Below are 19,710 nucleotides of genomic sequence, written 5' to 3'. Positions count from 1 at the left end.
TGCTCTCAGCATCGCCTGATCCCACAGCTCCCGGCGCTGCTGAGCACCTGCACACCTGCCCATCGTGCTGGAGGCTGGGGATCGTCGGGCTGCCCTCCTTCCAGCGGGACCAGGACACTCCGTCGGTGACCGGGGCTGCTCCTGCAGCGCAGCCGGGCACGGCAGCCACGCCGGGGACTGTCCCTGCCCGGCCGGCAGCACCCCCAGTACCCTCGGCTGCCCGGGACAGGAGCTGTCTGTGGGGGCTCTCAGGCTCCTCGGAAGGCTGTCAAACCCCAAATCCACTGACTCCAGCACTGGGCAGCGCTGGGAGAGAGGAAATCAGAGCAGGGAGGGGAAGGGGCAGCGTGGCCTCACCTGGCAGAGAGGATGATGACCCTGGCCTCCAGCTCCTTCGCCTCCAGCAGCAGCGCTGTCACATTTTTGGTCCCAGGGTCAAACTGAAGCACTTTCTCAGCCTGTGATGAGTGTGAGCAAAGCTGGTTAGTGAGTGAGCCCCAGGACTGGTGGTGAGAGCCATGCTATCTAGAAAAGGGTCAAGAGAATTCATTAAACTGCACAAAAGTCCGCTAAATAAGATTGGTTATAGTTATGTTTTTCTTTTTCTTTCCTTTCTTTCTTTTCTTTCTTTCCTTCCTTCCTTCCTTTTTCTTTTAAGGTTTTGGCTTTTTGGTTGGTGGTTTTTTTTTTTTTTTTTTTTTTTTTTTGCACTGTGCATGCAAACTGAAGTCAATCAAGACCCAAAAAGAGGCGTGCATTGTACAGGAAAGAGAAAAAGGTTTTGAAATGCAATTGAAAACTCAAACGAGTGTTGTTTTTCAAAAACATGGGAAATGAAAAAAACATATTGCACAGGGTTAACCTTTGGGAATCAAAGTGAGCAACTTACACCAAGGAACTGTTTCCTTTGGGGAGGAAAGGGGGTTGGTTCAACTTTTCAAAAAAAAAAAAAAAAAAAGAACTTGCAAGTTAATTACTGGTTCACATGCATGTTTCAAAAAGAAATCCTTCCAGGGTCAGCTGGCTAAGTTTCCATTCTCAAGTCCAAACCAAACTATCTCAACATAAAAACGTGCTACCAAGAAACATAGTCATGGATTTTTTTTTTTCTTTCTTTTCTTTTCTTTTTTTCTCTTTCTCTTTTTTTTTTTTCTCTTTTTTTTTTTATTTATTTTTCTGTTGGCTGTGGCTATTTTTCATTTGCTAGTTAGGTTGGTGGGCGGCGTGCATTTCCATGCATATATACCTTGGGTCCTCGCTTGTTGTCATAGGAAAGTTGGTCGAGGTTTTCATAGTTCCTTTTTTTACTCTGATGAATAATGTGCACAGAGAAAATATGTAGACACAGAAGAATATTATAAACAGTTGAAAATGACGTGTAGTAAAGCAATCCAACATCCACCTCCTCCTCCACTGTTTGCTAAAGGGTCTCTATAACGCTGGAGCTCGCAAAAACCACTATCAGGAGAGATTGTGCCTCAGCTCTCACGGAGTGTCATGGAGCAATCTGAGAGCAGAGCCTGAGTGGCACAGCTGGTGCGATGCAGTTGCATTTTCCCTTGAGGGACTGGGGGATTCTTCAGCAAGGAAGTTTTATCTTAAGCTCAGAAAGAATCTAAGGGCCTAAGTGGTGGGGTTTCCATGGAATTACTGTGGAAGTAAAGGACAAAATGTTGTGTACGGAAAGTGCTGGATAAAGGCAAACTGTTACAGTTAAGAGTATTAGCATTACTAGCATCACTAGCAGCATTACAGTCCTGTCCATCCTCACAGAGTCCACACAAAGTGAAGCATCTCAGCTGAACCTCTCACCCCCTGAAAGGAGGGAGCAGCTTCCTGAGCTCTGTTGACATCCAAAAGAGAAAGATAAAGTTCTCTAGGTCCCATGTTGGCTCAAAGCATGGCAATATGAAGCAATGGTGAACATGGGATGGCATTGCAGCTTTTACCTGGTCCCTGAGGAGGGCCCAGGGCACCTCATGGCTCTGCATGGGTGACCCTGGGAGGTGCAGCTACCTGAGACCAGGGCTGGCCCTAAGTGTGGCTGGTCGGGCTCACTGCTGGGTGGTCTCCATGCTGCTGGCTGGAGCATGCCAGGGGGCTCAGGGCTGCATTGACCCCGGAGAGATGGGGCTGGAGCAGAGATCCTTCTCCTCCCCTGCTCTGCTGCCTCAGCTGCTGGTGCTGCCTGGCCCCAGAGGAGCCCAGGGCAGGGCAGCCACTGCTGGAGGTTTCCTCTCGGGCAGGCATTTTGCTGAGGGCCCAGAGCCTCTGCTCAGAGCCCTGCCCCTGCAGCAGCCTGCACAGAGCCCTGGCACCTCCTGGGAGCAGCCCCTGGGGCCAGGACAGCAACCTGACGGTGCCTTCAGGAGAGGGCTTGGCAGCTTTTGGTGGGACATAGTGGGACATCTTGTCCTTGACCCTGCCCCAGCTGAGCATCCCTGATCTGCGTACATGGGGTGTGGGACACAGCTCTACTCTCATCTCCATTCCTCCAGAGCCTGATGGCAATGGATCCCTGCCAGGAGCGGGGGTCCATGCTCCCAGGCTGCTCCTCAGACAGACAGATTGCTCTTCATCTTGCTTTCCAAACTAATTAGCTGGCCTTTTCCTGAGCATTCAGGCCAGTCTTTGGCAGGACATCTTGCCAGGTCTCCTTTCCATGCAGCTGTGTGACTTTCCTTTCTTCCCCTTGGACGCAGCCTGACAGGTTTTTCATTGCTTAAAGAAATTGGGTCCTGGCAAGGAACAGTATGTGAAGAGGCAAGATCTGCTTGGAGCCCAGCTATGCCTTCATTTCTGATGACTCCCAAAATGGGAATTTCTGCAGGGGCTTCTGCTGGGCCTGCAGGGAGCCCTGGAGTAATGACTGCTACAAGGAGGCCAGAGATGCAGCAGGACAGCAGGAATGTTCTCCAATCAGGCAAGGCTGGTCACTTCTCCCCAGGCACTGTCAATGTAGCCAAAAACTTGGTCATCCATGCTGCAGCCACCAACCAGAAATTCCTGGGATGTGCTGGCCCAGGCTGGTCAGCAGAGTCTTCAGTACAAAAATGCTGGCCCCATGTCACCTCTCCCTGTCACTAGCTCTGTTTCCAGAGCTACACTAGTAATCCTCTTTTTCCCATTTTTCCATGTGGTCCTGCAGCCCTTCTCTGGTCTTCACGTTTCACACAGGGATTGACAAATCAGAAGTTCCTTTTCCATCACGTGCTCCTGCAATCACTCAAAAATTTGCCACTTTCATGAAGGCCACTGTCCCAGAGAAAGGCAGGCAGCACAGTAGGGACCTGCCACCTCTGACCCAAGCTCTGGTTTCAGTGTCCAGCACTTCCTTCCTAGCCCCATGAACGAGCAGAGCTGTGCTGGGTGGAGCAGCTCCAAGCTGAGGGTTGCTGCAGACAGCCCCAGGACAAGGCCAGCCCATGGGGCACTCCAGGGCTGGCCAGCATGGCCGGGGTTCTGGGCTCAGGGTGCTTCTGGAGCTGCAGACCCACACAGTGGTGCCTGGATGGCACACGGGGCTGGCACAGACCCTGGGGCAAAGCCATGCCCCAAAGCAAGACCCCAGATGGCAGGTGAATCTCTGACCCTGGGCAGGTCCTCCATGTCCTCAGGGACTGTGATCTAAGGCTTGAAGAGGTTGAGATCAGGTCTCCAGCCTGCTCCCTCCCCAGGGCCCAGGCTGCCCTTGGAGAGGCTGGGGAGGGGGCCCATGGTACAACCTCATGGCATGAAAGGAGCCAGCACACCAGAGATCAGAAGAGAGATTGGAAAGAAGAGGTGGAGGAAGACAGGAAAGCCCCAGCGGGGTATCTGCCACCTGCAAGACCAGTCAGACCAGTCTGTCTGACCTTTTGTCAAAGGAAAAAGAAACAAGATGCAGTGGCACACCACAAAGAGAAGACAAGGCGACCTGCTGGGACAGAGCAGGTGCTCCAGGCTGGAGAGAGGCTCGAGCACCTGCAGCAGCCCAGGGGCTGTCAAGGGACTCCAAGACGTGGTAGCTGCAGTGCAAAAAGTCTGAGGACAGACCCTCCCTCCCCATCTTTCAAGCTCTCAAAGGCTTTCCTGCAGGGTGGGCAGGCTGAAGAAGAAATGCACTCCGTGCCTGGGAGCACCACATGGGGCAAATGGGAGTGGAGGCATGAGAGGGAACAGCAGAATGGGATGCACGGGAACTACAGGAAAACAGAAAGTGGAATTCAAAAGATGCAAGAGGAGGGAGAGAGACTGACAATGGCTCTCCTTGTATGAAGGGCTTTGTGCTGGGAAGAGGCTTTGGAGAAAAATACTGTCCTGCTGTTACCAAGTGGGAAGCTGCCCTTGGAGGCAGGAGGATCCCTCTGTGGCTGGTGGAACATCAATGCCTTGAGACAGCCTGGGAGGCAGCAAGGATGAAACTTTTTGAAAATCACTGCCATAATCAGGAGTCTGTTGGTCAGTGTGGTTTGTGCCAGCCTGCACCCCTGCGGCAGTTGTACCTCCAGGGAGGTGATGAAGAGCAGAGCAGTCTCAGGGTCCCATCTCTCAGCTCGGCCACCAACTCCAACCCCAAGAAGCATCCATAGCCACATCTCAACAGCTGAGAGACTGCCAAAGGTCTAGCAGCTGCAGGTGAGGCTGCAGAGAGCAGACTGGGGTCCCTGCCTGGGAGGGAACATCCCCAAATGGGTGCCTGCCCTGATGCTGCTGGAGACTGGATGAACTCAGGCTCTGCCCATCCGAAGGGGCCCTCACCCTCCCCCGGAGAGAGGACGTGCTGGGACTCCCTCCCATAGGACAGGAGGTGTTTCCTTGCCTTCCAGACTGCAGGCACAGCTTCCTGTGCTCTCCTTCTGTGCTGGCCTTGAGCACTTGTTCAGTCCTTTCCCTCCAGGCTGCAGGTCTGTGCTCTGTCCCCCCTGCCCTGCCTCCCTCCCTGCTCCCCTGGCCCTGAGAGCAGGACGAGGTCCCACACCCGGCCCTGCCATGCATGGGGTGTCAGGAAAGCAGCGTTTGGGTGTGCTTCGATGAGATGGGAACGGGCCCACAGCGCTACCCAGAGGATCAGAGCCCCGCTGCCCCTCCCAGGCACCGAGCTCAGCCCCCATGGCCAATTCAGAAGCTGCTTTGTGGGGTGGGTTTGGCACTGCTGGCTCTGCCTGGCCCCGGGGTGGCTGCACTGGGGCAGGTGCTTCCCTACACTGAGCGACTGGTCCTCTCCTTGGGTGGGAAACTCGGGCAAGGCATTTGCAGAGCTCCAGGTTATCCTTCCCTTCATTTTGTAGTCGATTTACACGTAGGAGATTTTGACCATGGCAAAGCAAGTGAAATGAATAAAGTACAAAGTTCTGTCAGGTACTAGTCAGACACTGTTGATGCTTTAAGCATGTTAGCCATGTTACAATGGAAAGAAAAGGTGTTTTACATACAGAAATCTACATACATACAACAGCCCAAGACTTCTAGATTCGTTGTTGTTGCTTAAACAAAGCTACAAGACAATGTTCAGGAACTGACCTTGGACTCTTTCTCCTCCAGGAGGGTCTCCAGCTTCTTCTGTGCAGCACGACCCTCGTGGTCGTCGCTGACTATCAGGATGACGTGGTTCCAGTTGAAGACTCTCATCATCTCAAACCAGACGTTGGCCTGGTGAGAGTAGGGTGGGACCGTGCGCAAAAAGGACAGGTGGATGCTCTGCAAGGGAGAACAAGAGCTCAACACAGACTGTGGGGCTGTCAGCCACGTTTGCAGGGACAGGGACAGGGATCCATTCTGGGATGCACACCTTGAGCTAACCTCTGGGACCTGCATCCTTCCTTCTAGCTGGGAAGCAAACCCTGGATGTGACTTTGCAGCTCTCTGTGGTTAAACCAGGGTATGGCAAAGAGGGGTTTCTGCTTTGTGCTCCATAAATGCACAGAGAAGAAAAGCCTATCGAGCCATGAATGACCAGCAGTGTTCAGTGCAAATATAGCCTTGCCTCTTGACCTTTTAAATGATTACCAGACAATGGCATCAAAAAGCAGAATTCCCTTCAGAAGGCAAGAGGCAGGTACAGGCAGCTGCGTGCTCGTCATGTGCCACGGCAGAAGTTCAGAAAGGCAGTTTTATAACGTGGTCCCTGGCTGTTTCTAGGTCAGCCTGTTCTGCAGCAGCAGGCAGAGGAGGCAGCTCTGGACCCGTGCCCCAGCAAACCTTTCTGCTTGCATCGGTATGGTTGGGTGATTGTGCAATAGCAATTCCAGCTTAATTAAGTACACTGCTCTTAGGGGAGCAATCAGACCAAAAGCTGGAGCTTTCAAACAAATGCAGCTTGTCCAAAAAGCCCTAGACTCAAATATTAGGAAGTGAAAGTGCTCATGCTCAGCATGGACCCTGCTTGACAGCCCAGCTACATGCTGGAGGGAGGCAGGAGCCAGAACTAGAGAGGACAAAAATAAAGCACCATAATATTTCTTTCTCTAAGGCTGAGATGGTTGTCTGAACCAAACAGGTCTTGTCCAGACCTGCTCATCCAGAGAGACCAGGCCCAGAATGGGTCAGAAATGTCCTGAATGGGCCAAAGTAATACACACTGGGAAGGAAAAGGTATTCTGGCCCTCATGGATACACACAGGAGGAACAGACACACCAGATAAATCCTCTTCCTCACACTCCACACAGGGATAACGTCAGACCAGACCATGAAATGTGTAGAAAAGGATCCAAACTCCCTGCTGTGCTCAGGGCTCCCTGCACAGGCTCAGCAGGTCCCTGCCCCAGCCCAGCCCAGGGGAACATGGGAGCAGCAGAGCCACCACAGCACTGGGAACATTTCCTGAACCTAAGACACTGAGGAGGAGGGTGGATGTTTAACCAGAGGAGGAAATAAACCAGGAGAGCCCCAACAAGACTCTCAGAGTATGACTGATACAAACATTGGAGTTACAGGAAGAGCAGCTCACCCCATAAACCCATGGGATTGGGAAAAAGCCCCACAGGGACAAACAATGGAAAGACAACCATGGTGCCCACACTAACTCAGTGTGCAAGAGCTCTTTGCAGTCAGCAGAGATGCCCAGGAATTTCCAGGTCCAGCTGCACAGCCTGGGCCAGGGACACACCACCTGGGTCTAAGCATTTTGAATTTTAAACCCCTGAGCATTTTTAATTGGTTTAAGGAAATCCAGGGAAAGTGAAACTGAAAATGGGAAAAAAATCAGAAGAGAGAAAAGAGCTGAAAAAATAACAGAAAAGACAATACTAAAAAAAAGAAATTAGAGAAACACAGGTTAAAATATCTATGAAAATTCTTTCAATCCCCTTTTCAAATGAAAAAATCTTAGAAATGTCCATATTTTGCATCAAATTACTTTCTAGCTTCCCAACCAGCTTGCAAAAATGATGTTTAACCAATCATGGCTTTCTTAAGAATTGTAAATACATATCATTGGGTTCAGAGGAAAAAAATACTGCAAGGTTGTTGGGGGGCAACTTGGTTTAACAGTCCAGACAAATTTGCTTTCTGAGGTGGTGTCAATAGGCTCATGGACAGACTCTGGTGGTAGCTCCGCACCTGGATCCCTGAACTGTGGTTTTCAAATAGGATAATGAAGAAAAATTCATGTCAAGTGCTGAGCTGAGATCTCGGGATGAGCACTCATGGTCTGGCACAGCTTTTGAAGCACCTGGGACTCCTGAGCAATCTTTGCAAGGGCCAAAGATTGGCAGAAAAATGACCAGAGTCCCCCAGAGGTTCACATGGGCAGCTTGTGCTGTGCAGAGGCAGGTGAGGATCCAGCTTGGTGTGATTTGATACCCCCTACCCCAGCACACACAGTGACATCCCCCAGGTCCCTGTCACCTCCCCTGAAACTCAGCACAGAGCTCTGCTGGGCATAGACACATGGGCTGCACTGCAGAGGATGGGGGCAGTGATTTATGCACCCTAATTAGCCCATTTTTTGGCAAATACCTGTTAAAAAAGACCTGTGGCTTTTAGCAGAGCCCCTGTGAGACAGCCAGCCCAGCTGGTGGGCTCACTCAGCTGCACCAGCTGTGCTCCTGGTGCTGCTCCAGCCCTTGAACTTGGGGCTCTCATCACTCCCTCCCCTCGGATCAGGCGCACAGCAAAACCTGCTCCTCAGTGCAAACCCACACTGGCCTTGTGGGTGCTTTGTAGAATACTCACCCCTTGCTCTGCTCTGAGTGTGCCTGCTGCCAGCCAGGGCCGGAGTGGGACCATGGCAATGGCTCACAGCAACCCCAAAATTCCTTGCAGCCCACCCACACCTCAGAGCTCAGCCCTGTGCTCCCCCACTTCATTCTAGCTCTGCAAAAGGGCAGCAAACACAGGCTGGGCTGAAATCCAGTGCTCAAGCTCATCAGGAACCCAGGGGCTGGAGCCAAAAAGCACCAGAGGGACCAGGGTTGGGAGGCTGGGGATATTTCCTGGCACGGTGGGCAGGCCCTGGCATAGGGTGCCCAGAGCAGCTGTGGCTGCCCCTGGATCCCTGGCAGTGCCCAAGGCCAGGCTGGACAGGGCTGGGAGCAGCCTGGGACACTGGGAGGTGTCCCTGCCATGGCAGGGGTGGGGTGGGATGGGCTTTGAGGTCACTTCTAACCCAAACCAGTCTGGGATTGTGTGATGATTCTGTGTGGGGTCAGGACTTGAGAACTGCAAATATCTGATTTGAGCCCATACAGAGAGGAGCTGTTAGAGCAGATGATTGTGTGTGTGTGTGTGTGTGTGTGTGTGTGAGAGAGTGTGAGAGAGCACAGACTGAGCATGCACAGCTGTGACCCTGCCCCTACAGGAAGCATAGGAGTGCATCCCCCCTGCATGGGTGCTGGGTGCTGCACTCCTGTGCACAGCCTGCAGCATGCTCTGAGCTGGGGGAGGGCACTGGGGGTGCCTTGGCATGGGGGTTTTGCCCACAGGGGAAAGGGCATGGCTGGGGGCCAGCAGGCAGTGCCTGGGTGTCCCATCAGGGCCTTGCAGAGTGTCATGAGCGAAGGGTTTGTGACCTTCTGCACTCCTGCCTGCCCAGGGGCTCACCCCAAGCTGGGGGCAGGGATTTTTCCTGCAGGCTGAAGGGAGCAATGTGCCTTTGCTTCATTACCTGGCAGTGGGTTCAGCCCCCCTTCTAGCAATGCATCCCCCAGCTGAGCTGCCTAGGGAATTCCAAAGAGCTTTCAGAGATCCCAATCTGTAGGGCTCCTGGAAATCTGGTAAAATTCACCACCTGGCCATGAGAAAGAAGTGTTGGCCAGTGTTTCCATGGAGGGAGCCTGCCCACTGCCCCACATGACAGCTGTGGAGGTGGGAGGGAGCTGAGGTAGCTCTGAGACAGCTCAGACGAGTGCAGGGAGGGATTTTGGGGCAGAGCTCAGACTAAAGTGCACTCTCTGCCTTCCCCTGCAGTGCACGGAGGAAGGAAAGGGCAGGGCCACTGTGGGGCTGTGGGGCTGCTCTGTCCTGCTCCCAGCTGGAATCAGAGCCCGTGGGGATCTGCTGCCCTGTGGGGGCTCCATCAGGCCATCTCTCCACTTCCCTGGCCTGCACATTCCAGGCTGCCCTCCTGAGGTTTTCCTGCCCTCCTGAGGGTTCTCCTGCCCTGCTGAGGGTTCTCCTGCCCTCCTGAGGGTTCTCCTGCCCTGCTGAGGGTTCTCCTGCCCTGCTGACCTGTGCTCCCCACTCCCAGGACAAACATCTCTGTGCTGCTCCAAGCAGCTTCTCCAGTCATCACCTGTGGGTGCCAGTGAAGGAGTACTGACCCTGACCTTGATCAACAAAAGCCACTTTTGTCCCCACCTGCACCTTCCCAGCCCTAACAGGGCTCCTGCTGAGCATGGGCTGCCAGTGAGACAGTAGTAAAGCAGAAAACCTTTGCAGTGAACAAGCCCTGTGAGGGCCTGGAATGGTTCCACTGGGAGCAGGAGCCAGAGGGAAATCTATCCCAGAGGGAAATCCATCCCCTGGTTGGAGAGAGAGACACACCTCACTCAACCACCAGGGCAAAGTGCTGGAACTGAAGAAGCTCTCCAATTGCAGCATGTCTAAACTCCATTTTCCAACTCCTCCAGCAGCAGAGCAGGTCTCATAATTTATTAATTTATTAATTTATTAATTTATTAATTTATCTCCCTGTTCCTCTGCTGCAATAATCTGCTGTGGGGTGGTGAGGGGCTCAGCAGCCAGGGTGTCCCTCCAGCCCCACAGGTGCCACGTGGTGGTCTTGAAGGGCACAGACCTTCCTGAGCTGTGCATCCCCAGCTCTGCTCTCACACTCGGTGTCAGCTCACACTTTTTGTGGTGCCAGGATGTCAGTGTCAGCTCGTTTGTTCCAGCTGAGATGCAGAGCAGAGAGAAACACCCCCAGTGGCCTGTGGGGGAGAGAAGCACTGAGGGAAAGTCAGAGGGGGATTTTTGCAATGCTCAGCCCATGAGATCTCCCTGGAGGGCTCTCCATAGCCACGGACACCACAGTGATGGGAATCACTCTCCTGCCTTTACCTTGAGAGTGCCTCTCTCCCCCAGCTCCCTGCTGACCTCCCTCAGAGGTGATGGATCCCAGAGACCCCTCCCCAGTGCTGGGTGATGAGAGGGCCTTAGTCGAGGAGCAGCTCGTGATTTCATGAGATGTCCAAGGAGGCCAAGCCAGAGTGCTCTGCCTGATAACTGCAATATTAATTCTAGAACAAATGGTTAGATACTGGGACAGTAAAACTCACTTCCCTTGGGTATCTTTGCTGAAAGACTGGTACAGCTCATGGACCACTGTACCTGACTGGAGATGCTGTGAGAGCATCAAAAGGTTCTGGGCAAACCTGTCCATGCTGAGGCCCACACCTTTCCTCCCCCGGTAGCCTTGAGAGGACCAAAATTAACCCAAATTCAACCCCCTGTGAAATTCAGCTAAAATTGTCTGATGCCTCCAAAACCAATTAGGGGCGTACATAAAAAGTGATCCTACAAGCTTGTTTCCATAGAAACTAAGCTGAAAGATATAATTTCCTGAATTAAAACAAAAAAGAAAGCAAGCTGATCACTGGAAACCAAAAAGGGAACAGCTGAATATCCCTGCGTCACCAGGCAGCCTGTCCTGCATGGGGTGTGCAGTACCTTCCACTGTCCTGTCCCACAGCTCCACACCCCTCTGTCCCTCACTCCACTCCCATCTTTGCTGTACCCTCTACAGTCCAAACTTCCTTTGTTCCTCTACCCAGTCCCTGCCCGCAGCTCCATCTCCTGCCCGCAGCTCCTGCTCTTCGCAGAGCTCCAAGCCTTGGTGGGCAGGAGGCTGAGCACGATGCCAGCCAGGCAGGAGCACTCTGAGGGGTGTGGGGTGGGCAGCCTGGGCTCCCTGCCCAGCCTCTGCCAGGCAGGTGCACCCCTGAACCTGCTCAACACCCCAGATATTCCCTGGAGAGCATCTCCCTGCCAGCACACTGGGTCACCACTCTGGGTGTCTCCCCCAGCCCTGAAGGGAGCCAGGTGGAGGTTATGAGGCTGCTCTGCAGAAAACAGGTTTTAAAAAGGGCAAGAATGGCAGGAGAGGACAGGGTCAGCCCTGGGTGTGAGCACTCCAGGGCAGCACAGGAGGGCAGGGCTGCTTTACTGGGCACAGCCCTGCAGAGATGGAGCAGAGAGGAGGTGCAGGGTCCCCTCTTGCTGCCATCGTGGGCCCTGTGGCAAGGACCCTCCCAGTGACATCCCTGTCAGATCTATCTCCTCCCCAGAGCAGCAAAAAGCAAATCCCCCCTGAACACTTCCTGCCTGCTCTGCCAGCTCTGCTGCCATCCCTTTCCATCTAACCACGTCTGGTGGGACCCCAGCAGGGTGTGCAGGTCCCCAACCCTGCCAGCCACCATCACCATCCTGGCTTGCTGACCACCCTGCCATGGCTTCCCTTCTGGGAGATGCCAAAATCTGCTGCTGCTGCTCCAGCCAAGCAGTGCTGCTGGTGCCTTTCTGGAAGCTTCTGCTCCTCCTCCTGAAATTTGACTTTATTTACCATGTAGGTGGAGTGACTATTTTTGCACTGAACATTTACATTTGTGAATATTCACATTTTCCAAGCAAAGGCTGATTCGTGTTTCGAAGCAGGCTCGATCTCACCCACTGAGCTCATGTGCTGGATGAAATCCTGCAATGGCATTTGGAAGGCCTGGCTCTCCTCAGCTCCTCCTTTTGCCTTTCCTACGGCTTTAGGTGTTTGCCAAACGGGCTGTGAGCTGAGAGCCAGGGCAGCACCTCATTGCCCAGGACCTCATCCAGCCTGGAAGTCTCTGAGTTCCCACAGGGACAACTGAGACACTGGAATCTGAGCCTCTGTCTTGAGTGCTGACCAGACTGAATGCCATGTGAAGCTTCAGGATATTCTGTTATCTCCCCTACCAATATCCCACAAACCCAGAGCAGTGAATGCAACCAAACAACCTCCCGGCCCCAGAGAGATCCTGCCCAATGTGCAGGCTCTGACAGGATCCTCTGGCCCTCCCAGGCCCCCTGAGCCCCCAGGAGCCCCTGGCTGGCGCAGAGAGCAGGGCAGGAGCCAGCCTGTGCCTCTGCCCTGGCTGGAGAGCCGTGAGCCCGGCAGCCTGGCAGAGCAGAGCTGCAGAAATCATCCGGGACTAAGTAGGTCAGCACTGGCAGCTGCAAAAAAATGATGTACCCTGGAATGCAGGGGATAGAGAGAGAGAGAGAGAGAGAGGGAGCTGCAGGCTGGGCTGGAGAGGGTGGATGGACAGACACAGAGAGTGCAGACATCATGAGCCCTCCTGCCGGGCACTGCCGATTTTCAGCACATGTATGAGGTACCAGAGCAGAAGCATGCATCAGTTACCTTATCAGAGTATATAGACATGCGTGTTGTCAGACCAATGACAGGGATCCTGTAGAAGCCAGCTGTGTATGATACAGGTGTTGGTGTTAGGTGATCGTTGGGAGCAGGAGGGTGACTAACTAATATTGCATAGACCTGCAGGACAGGATACACGACACAAACATTATTTCACGGGAGCGCAACGGCAGTCAAGAGTGATTTTTTTTCCCCTTTTTTTTTCTGCAATGCTAAACAGCCCCATGTTAACAGGACAATGGCATTGCAATGGCTCGGAATGGGGAAGCAGGGGCTGTGCTGGGAGCCAGGGGTGCTGTGCCGCGGCTGGAGGAGATGGCTCTGCTCAGGGTTCCGTCCTAATGGAATGCCGTGCCCAGGCGCTCCACTCGCTAAACTAATAACTTCCATGGATTGCAGATTAAAGGGAAGCATCTCCCTTCCAGTCGCACTGTGTAATGCGATTTCTTTAACCACACATTTAATACTCGGTTGTAATTCCCCTCTGAGGACCATTAAGAACAAAGTGGTCAGCTGGGACTACGGCGGGAGCGGGAGCGCGGAGCCAGGGAGCGCATCAGCCATCTGGCCCTGGGCACACGGGAATGGCAGAGCCCGCAGGGCGGGGGCGGGAGCCGGCAGCTGCCCTCGCCCGAGGATCTGGGCTATACCAAAATGCGAGAGGAGGATCTCGGCAAAATTCTGCTGTTACAGCAGGGCTGGGATTTGGTCTCCAGCAGGATCCTACTTTGTGTCAAAGGGAGAGGAAGGAGCTGGGTACTCCCTGGGGATCCTTTATTACACCAATGCCCTTGCACAGCACAAGGAATGTCCCCAGCTGGTGACAGGTCTCCAGCTAGGGCGAATCAGTGCAAGGACTTTGATGTCTGGAGGAAATAACTCTTCCTTCTCCAAGCATCTGCCCAAACCCCAGGACGTGCCCAGCGCCCAGGCAGGACTGACAGATTGCCAGGACAGGAGAGGAGGATGGAGCCCGCCTAAGGAAGGGGCTCTGGGGTCTGCGAGGAGAGGATCCTCCTCTGGGAGGAGGATCCTGCTTGGCATTGGGAGGGAGTAAATTGAGGGCGTAGAGGACGCTGGGTCGGGGGCTGGAGAGCCTCCCTGGGAGTAGGGAGAAATTGCTAGAGAAAAGGTTGGGAAGGTCCTGGGGATGCAGCAGGAGGGGATGCCCTGGGCAGAGGTGCCCGGTGTGACACAGGGGGTGAGGACCCGCACCAGTAGGGCGGGGCAGGGCGCTGGGGCAGGAGCAGGCTTGGGGCGGCTGCGGGGCCGTGCGGGGCTCGGTTCGTGCCGTGGCGCATGGCAGGAGCCATTTTGGGTGCGCGGGCTGCCAGCTCCTGCTGTGCCTCGCAGCTCCCGCTCGGGCACGGCGCGAGCGAGCGGGGAACGAGAGCCGGGACAGCCCCCGGGGTGTCGGACAGAGCGGGCACCCCGAGCCCAGCGCAGCCGCGGCCCCTGCGCGCCCCGGCCGCACTGCCCTCGCACGGCTGTGCCCGTCCCCACGGTGCGCGGGGACAAGGCGGGGAGGGGGCACGGCCAGGAGCATCCATCGGCCGGCAGCGTTGAATGGAGCCTCGGCTCAGGCTGAGCCTCCCCTGCTGCCCGGGGACGGCGGCGAGAGCCGGCGCTGCCCGGCCTGGCCACTTCCCCGGGGCTGCCCTAGCTACCCTGCACCTGCACGGCGGGAGGCTGAGCTGCAAAGGGTCAGCTCTGCCCCACGCGGCCCCTCCAGCCCCCTGCCCCGCTGGCCGGGTGTGCCCGGCTGCGCACACGCGTTTCCCCGCGCCCTGGGGCGGCTGAGGCTCCGTTCGCGCAGTTCGGGGGCGCGTTCCCATCTGCGCGGGCCCACGCGGACCTTCCGCGGGTGCGGGGTGTGCTGGAGTGGGGGGGGGGTCTGTACCTGCCCGCCCGTGCCCGGATGGCCCGGACTGACGGCCTGGGGGGGTTAGCCGGGCTCTGCACCGAGGGCACACGCAGGGAGGTGGAGATGCCGGGCCAGGGCTGCCCGGGGTACCCCAGGCTGCCCCCGCCAGCACCAAGGGCTCGGGCTGCACCCAAAGGTACGCTGAGTGTGGCCCGTGGGCATAGGAGGGAGGAGCGTTCTGTGCTCGTGTGCACAGTCACACACAGTACACACCGAGTCTGTGTGTTCACCCTGGGTCTGTGTGCCTGCGTGTCCGTGTGCCTGTGTGTCCGTGTGTCTATGTGTCTGTGTGTCCTGTGTCTGTATGTCCCTGTGTCTGTGTGTCTGTGTCTGTGCAGGTGTGCACTCTGGGTCTTTGTGTCTGTGCGTGCCATGCCTGTGTGTCTGCACCCCGAGCCGTGTGTGCCCGTGTCCTGGGTGTGCGTGTGGCAGTGGGTGTGCCAGGTCCCTCACACAGTTGTGAGTGTCCACGTGTCACAGCAGCTGTGCACGCTGGCACAAGTGCAGACGTGTTGCGTGTGAGCCCATGTTTGCACAGCAGTGCAGCGTGCACATGGCATGTGTATGTGTGTGTGTGTGTGCACATGGAGTGTGTGTGTTCATGGAATGTGTGCATGGAATGTGTGCACATGGAGCACAGCCCGTGGGCATTCTGACATGTGTGTGAGGGCACAGTCTGTGCACACACGATGTTCCCTCTGCCTACATGTCCCCCCAGTTTGGGGGTGCCCATGTGTGCTCACACCTGGCTCTGTGTGTGCCCGTGGTGCCTGTGTGGGGTGTAGGCGTGTGTGCACATTGCTGTGTATGCACAGCGTGGGGTGGGCATGTATGTGCACAACCCAGGGCATGGGGGCCTGTGTGTGCCCAGGGGGTGTGTGTGAGTCTGTGTGTGCCCTGGTATGTGTGTGAGCCTGTGTGAGCCTGAGCTTCATGTGTGAGTCTCTGTGTGCTCAAGGGCTGTGTCTGTGTTCGTTTTTATGTGCTCAGACTTCGTGTGTGAGTCTGTGCCTGCCTGGGCTTCGTGTGTGAGCCCATGTGTGCCCTGGTGTGCGTGTGGGTGCTTGTGTGCACCCCAGAGTGCGTGTGTGATCGCTGTGTGCCATGAGGGGTGGGCTGTGGGGGTGCCCCTGTGTGCCCCGGAGTGCTGGTGTGAGGCCGTGTGTGCCCGGGGCGTGTGATGCCCATGTGCACCCTGGGGCGTGTGTGTGTGTGAGCCTGTGTGTGCTCTGAGGCGAGTGTGTGAGCTCATGTGTGTACCGGGTGGGCGTTGCAGGTGGCCCTGCATGCCCCGGGCGATGTGTGCGAGCCTGCATGTGCCTGGGGGCCGTGCAGGTGCCAGTGTGTGCCCCAGGGTGTCTGTGGGTGCCCGGTTGTTCCCGCTGGGTGTCTGTGGGTGCACGATTGTTCCCCCTCGGTGTCTGTGGGTGCCCGTAGTGCCGGGGCTGTGTGCGGGTGCCCGGGGGTGCCCGGGGGTGCCCGGAGCGCGCAGCCGGCCGCGCTTACATAAAGGCTGCAATGCGGGCAGCGCGCCCCGGGCCCGGGCAGACCCCGCACGGCTCGGCTCGGCTCGGCTCGGCTCGGCTCGGCTCGGCTCGGCTCGGCTCGGCTCGGCCCGGGGGCACCGCGGGGTCGCGGGGGGGTGGCCGCGGGGGCGGCGGCTCGGGTCCCGCCGGGGCCGGGAAGGGGAGGGGGTCGCCGTCCCGGGGTACCTGGCTGGAGATGAGGTCCTCGCAGACGGACAGGGCCATCTGGATGGCGTTGGGCTTGTGGGTGACGGAGGTGGCGTTGAGCTGGAGCTTCCAGGTGCCGTGCCGCTTGTTGGCCTGGTTTACCGCCTCGCGGAAGATCTGCTCGTGCTTCTTGGTGCTCAGCACCGCGCCGATATTGACGATCTTAGGGTCGCAGCCGGCGCGGGCGAAGGACGAGGAGAAGAGGAGGGCGAGCAGCAGCAGCCGCATGGTGCTCATCCACGGGTGGCCCGGAGCCCGCCGGGCCCCCCGCGCCCCCCGCCCACCCGCCCGCCCCGCGGGCTGCCCGCCCGGCTCAGCGCGGCCCCATCGGGCTCGGCCCCCGGGCCGTGCCCGGCGCTCGGCGCGGGCGTTGCGGGCGCTGCGGGCGCTGCCGGGCGCTCTCCCCGGTGCTGAAGCGCCCGCGCCGCCGCCGCCTCTCCGCCCCGCCCCGCCCGCCCCGCGCTGCCGCAGCGCCCGCCCCGGCCCGCCCCCGGGACCCCCGCCCGCCCCGGGCGCTGCGGCAGAACCCCCCCTCCCCTCCTGCGGGTTGTGCGGGGTCGCTGCGGGGTCGGTGGCACCGCTGGCGGGGCGCGGGTCCCGCTGTCCCCGTGCAGATGCGTCCCGCACCTCCTGCTAGAGTCGTTTGTGCGGGGGGTGCGGGACTGAGCTCTGGGGGTCCCGCTCCGCCCTTTTCACCTGCAGTGCCCTTTCCGGATCAGGGCATTGCCGGTGCCTCGGAAGGCACGGGCACACTGGGCATTCAGCAAACCAGGGACTTGGGATAAGACACGGTCCGTGGGTTTGTTCTCCACGGCAATATTCCCAGCTATGCAGCACCTCTGAATAGCACACTTCCTCAGCTCTGCCTGGGCACAGCTGTGTGTGACATGGACTCCGTCATGGTCTGTGTGCACTCCAGTGCTGGGGAACCCTCCCTTGACCAGCAGAGCTCCTGGGCAGAGATGTTCAGCTGACGTTCAGCCTGGTTCCTTGGCTTCACTCTGTCCCTCCAGAAAGAGCCACCACTCTTCCAGACTTTAGCTCACAGGGCAACCAGCCATTTCCCTCCATTAAATTCACCAAATTACTCTGGGGTATAACCTTAAGATTTCTCTGCTGAGGAGATTTCTTGGGGTTCTCATCATCTACCTGTTGTTGGGCTACTATTAGCCTCCCTTAAGGAAATGGAGGCACAGCAGCCAGTGTCAACATCTGGAGGGCAGTCCAGTTCCATGGCAGAAAGAGACTGACTTTCACTCCTGGACTGCGTCAGTCCCATTCCAGGGCTAGGGGTGCTAGAACAGCACATTGCTCCCCAGACCTGCCACTTCGGCCTTTTTGGAGAAAAACAACAGGTTTCAGGTAGTGAGAGGGTATTGCTTTGTCACTGCATGGGACAAATGGCACAGCCAGCCCGGGCAGGGAATAGACCGAGCACTGCACAACCAAAACCATCAGGGATATTTTTACACCACCATTTCTGGGATGCTGCTGCAGCCCACCTCTGTCCTTCTGTTGCAACGTGAGTTGAAGCAGAATATTTTCCCCAAACGCAAATTTTCTCACTGGCATCTCTGAAGTGCGAGTTGCCATGGAAACCATTTTGCCTGTGTCCCACATTGCCCACATGCACTCGGAAGGAGCTGCAAGAGCAAAATGGCCATTGTGTAACGCTGCAGGGCTCAGCGTGCCTGGCTCGGGGGCTCTGCAGCCTCTTCCAGATGTGAGACCCTCTTAGGAAGCTGCAGACCACGGCTTGGAGAAGCAATGAAAGCCGTGGAGGTCCTGATGCGCTCCCTGAGAGAAAGAAAATGGCCCCACCTCACCTTAACTCTTGCAGTGCTTGGCATGGAGCTCTACACCAACCCTGCTGTGCTCCTGGAACAGACTTCCAGGAAAGCTTAACCCCTCTCAGTGTCACCATGTCATTGCCCCTCCTCCATGCCTGGAGCGGAGGGCCTGGCTGGATTCACATGGTGTGGGTTTGCCTTGAAGGGACAGAGGGTGAAAGCCAAAGAGAGTTGCATCCCTACCCTCAGTCTGCACAGAGCTGACTTCATTCCTTCCTCTGCTACCAGGTGCACCTGCAGTGGGTTGTGTGGGAAGAAACTGTTCTGGAGTGGGCTGTACAGACCTGGATCCTACTGGGTGTGATGGCAGTAGAATAACAAAGTCAAGACCTGGCCACAGCCGGTGGCGTGACAGAGAAGACAAAGGAAAAAGGCAGGCTCTGAAACATTATTTTGAGTGCAAGGGCTCTTTCCCTCTCATTACCTGGAGCTCCCTGCAGGGAGGAGTGCAGCTATTGAGTCCCTCTTGTGTTGCCCAGGAGTGAGGGATGGCCATGCTTAGGATGGAGCCTACCATGCTGGTAGGCTCTTCCCTCTGTGCCTCCATTCATTTTTTGTCTCCAGAGACTCTTGTTTCTGGCACAGTGATGGAGATCTGAGAAAAGTCTGCTTCCCTTTCAGGTCCTGGCCCCCATGGCTGTGCTGGCTGCAGGAGCAGCCCGGGTGACAATGCCCCCAGCCTGGCACAGCCAGCACAGATGTTGTCACCACACGAGTCTCCCTCTCGCTATGTCCTCAGGCTCTTTGATGCTCTGAAGGCAGAGGAGTGTGCGGGGCTTCCCCAGGTAGGAGCTGGGCATGGGGAGCACAGCCACATCACCAGCTGCTCCTGGCAGCCAGGGCTGCTCTCTGCTTTCCCTGTCACTGCCTCCTGGCACATCGTGGCCACCTCCTTGGCCATGGTTGAGGGCAGGAACCGACCTGGGCTGGCTGTTAGCAATTAGTGCAGTGTGATCCTGCTCTTTGTGTGGCACCTCCTGGATGCAGGGGTTGGACATGAGCATGGGAGGGGTGTGGGTGAGGTGCCCTCTTGCCAGTGGGTGCTGTAATACATCCCAAGGCCAGAGTGACTCAGTGTAAAACCTGGAGACCTCAGAGGAGCAGCACTGAATCCAGCTGGAAACTTCACCTGCCTTGGGGTAAGGCATCAGTCCCGGTGGTAGGAAAGGCAATGGGGAATTTCACAAAAGACAAATTAAGGATTAGGAATATGCAATTTGTGCCACTCCTTGTGGAGCTACCAACAGTTCTTCTTTTGAGAAAGCAGAAATGGAATTGAGAGCAGTAGCTGCAACCCAGGCTGTGGAAATGGTTCCTGTGTGCAGCTGCAAGGTTAATCTGAGGAGTAAAATGGAGCAAAGCACACACAGAGTGCC

At 56.3% G+C, this 19,710-nt stretch overlaps 1 protein-coding gene and 1 long non-coding RNA gene across 6 annotated transcripts in view; one reads left to right on the top strand and one right to left on the bottom strand.

Moving 5' to 3' along the window:
• The window catches only part of GRIN1 (glutamate ionotropic receptor NMDA type subunit 1), a 38,107-nt gene extending 21,386 nt beyond the window's left edge, over positions 1 to 16,721 (bottom strand). For 3 of the 5 annotated variants that reach the window (XM_059865274.1, XM_059865273.1, XM_059865275.1), the window contains exons 1-4: positions 16,464 to 16,721; positions 12,813 to 12,947; positions 5,503 to 5,679; positions 358 to 458 (exon numbers count right to left, since the gene is read on the bottom strand). In XM_059865274.1, coding sequence (XP_059721257.1) covers positions 358 to 458; positions 5,503 to 5,679; positions 12,813 to 12,947; positions 16,464 to 16,721 — 671 coding nt within the window. Of the gene's footprint in view, positions 1 to 357; positions 459 to 5,502; positions 5,680 to 12,812; positions 12,948 to 16,463 lie in introns of those variants that run through there. The other 2 variants (XM_059865272.1, XM_059865271.1) reach the window with 1 other exon arrangement.
• LOC132337112 (uncharacterized) lies at positions 3,603 to 13,251 on the top strand. Its single transcript, XR_009489068.1, has 2 exons — positions 3,603 to 4,617; positions 5,524 to 13,251. It is a non-coding gene; the product is annotated as an uncharacterized LOC132337112 (long non-coding RNA).
• Positions 16,722 to 19,710: the final 2,989 nt, after the last annotated feature.

Source organism: Haemorhous mexicanus, chromosome 21, assembly GCF_027477595.1.
Source record: "Haemorhous mexicanus isolate bHaeMex1 chromosome 21, bHaeMex1.pri, whole genome shotgun sequence".
Lineage (NCBI taxonomy): Eukaryota > Metazoa > Chordata > Aves > Passeriformes > Fringillidae > Haemorhous > Haemorhous mexicanus.
Note: the sequence above shows the minus strand (reverse complement) of the source record. Positions and strands in the feature narration are given on the sequence as shown.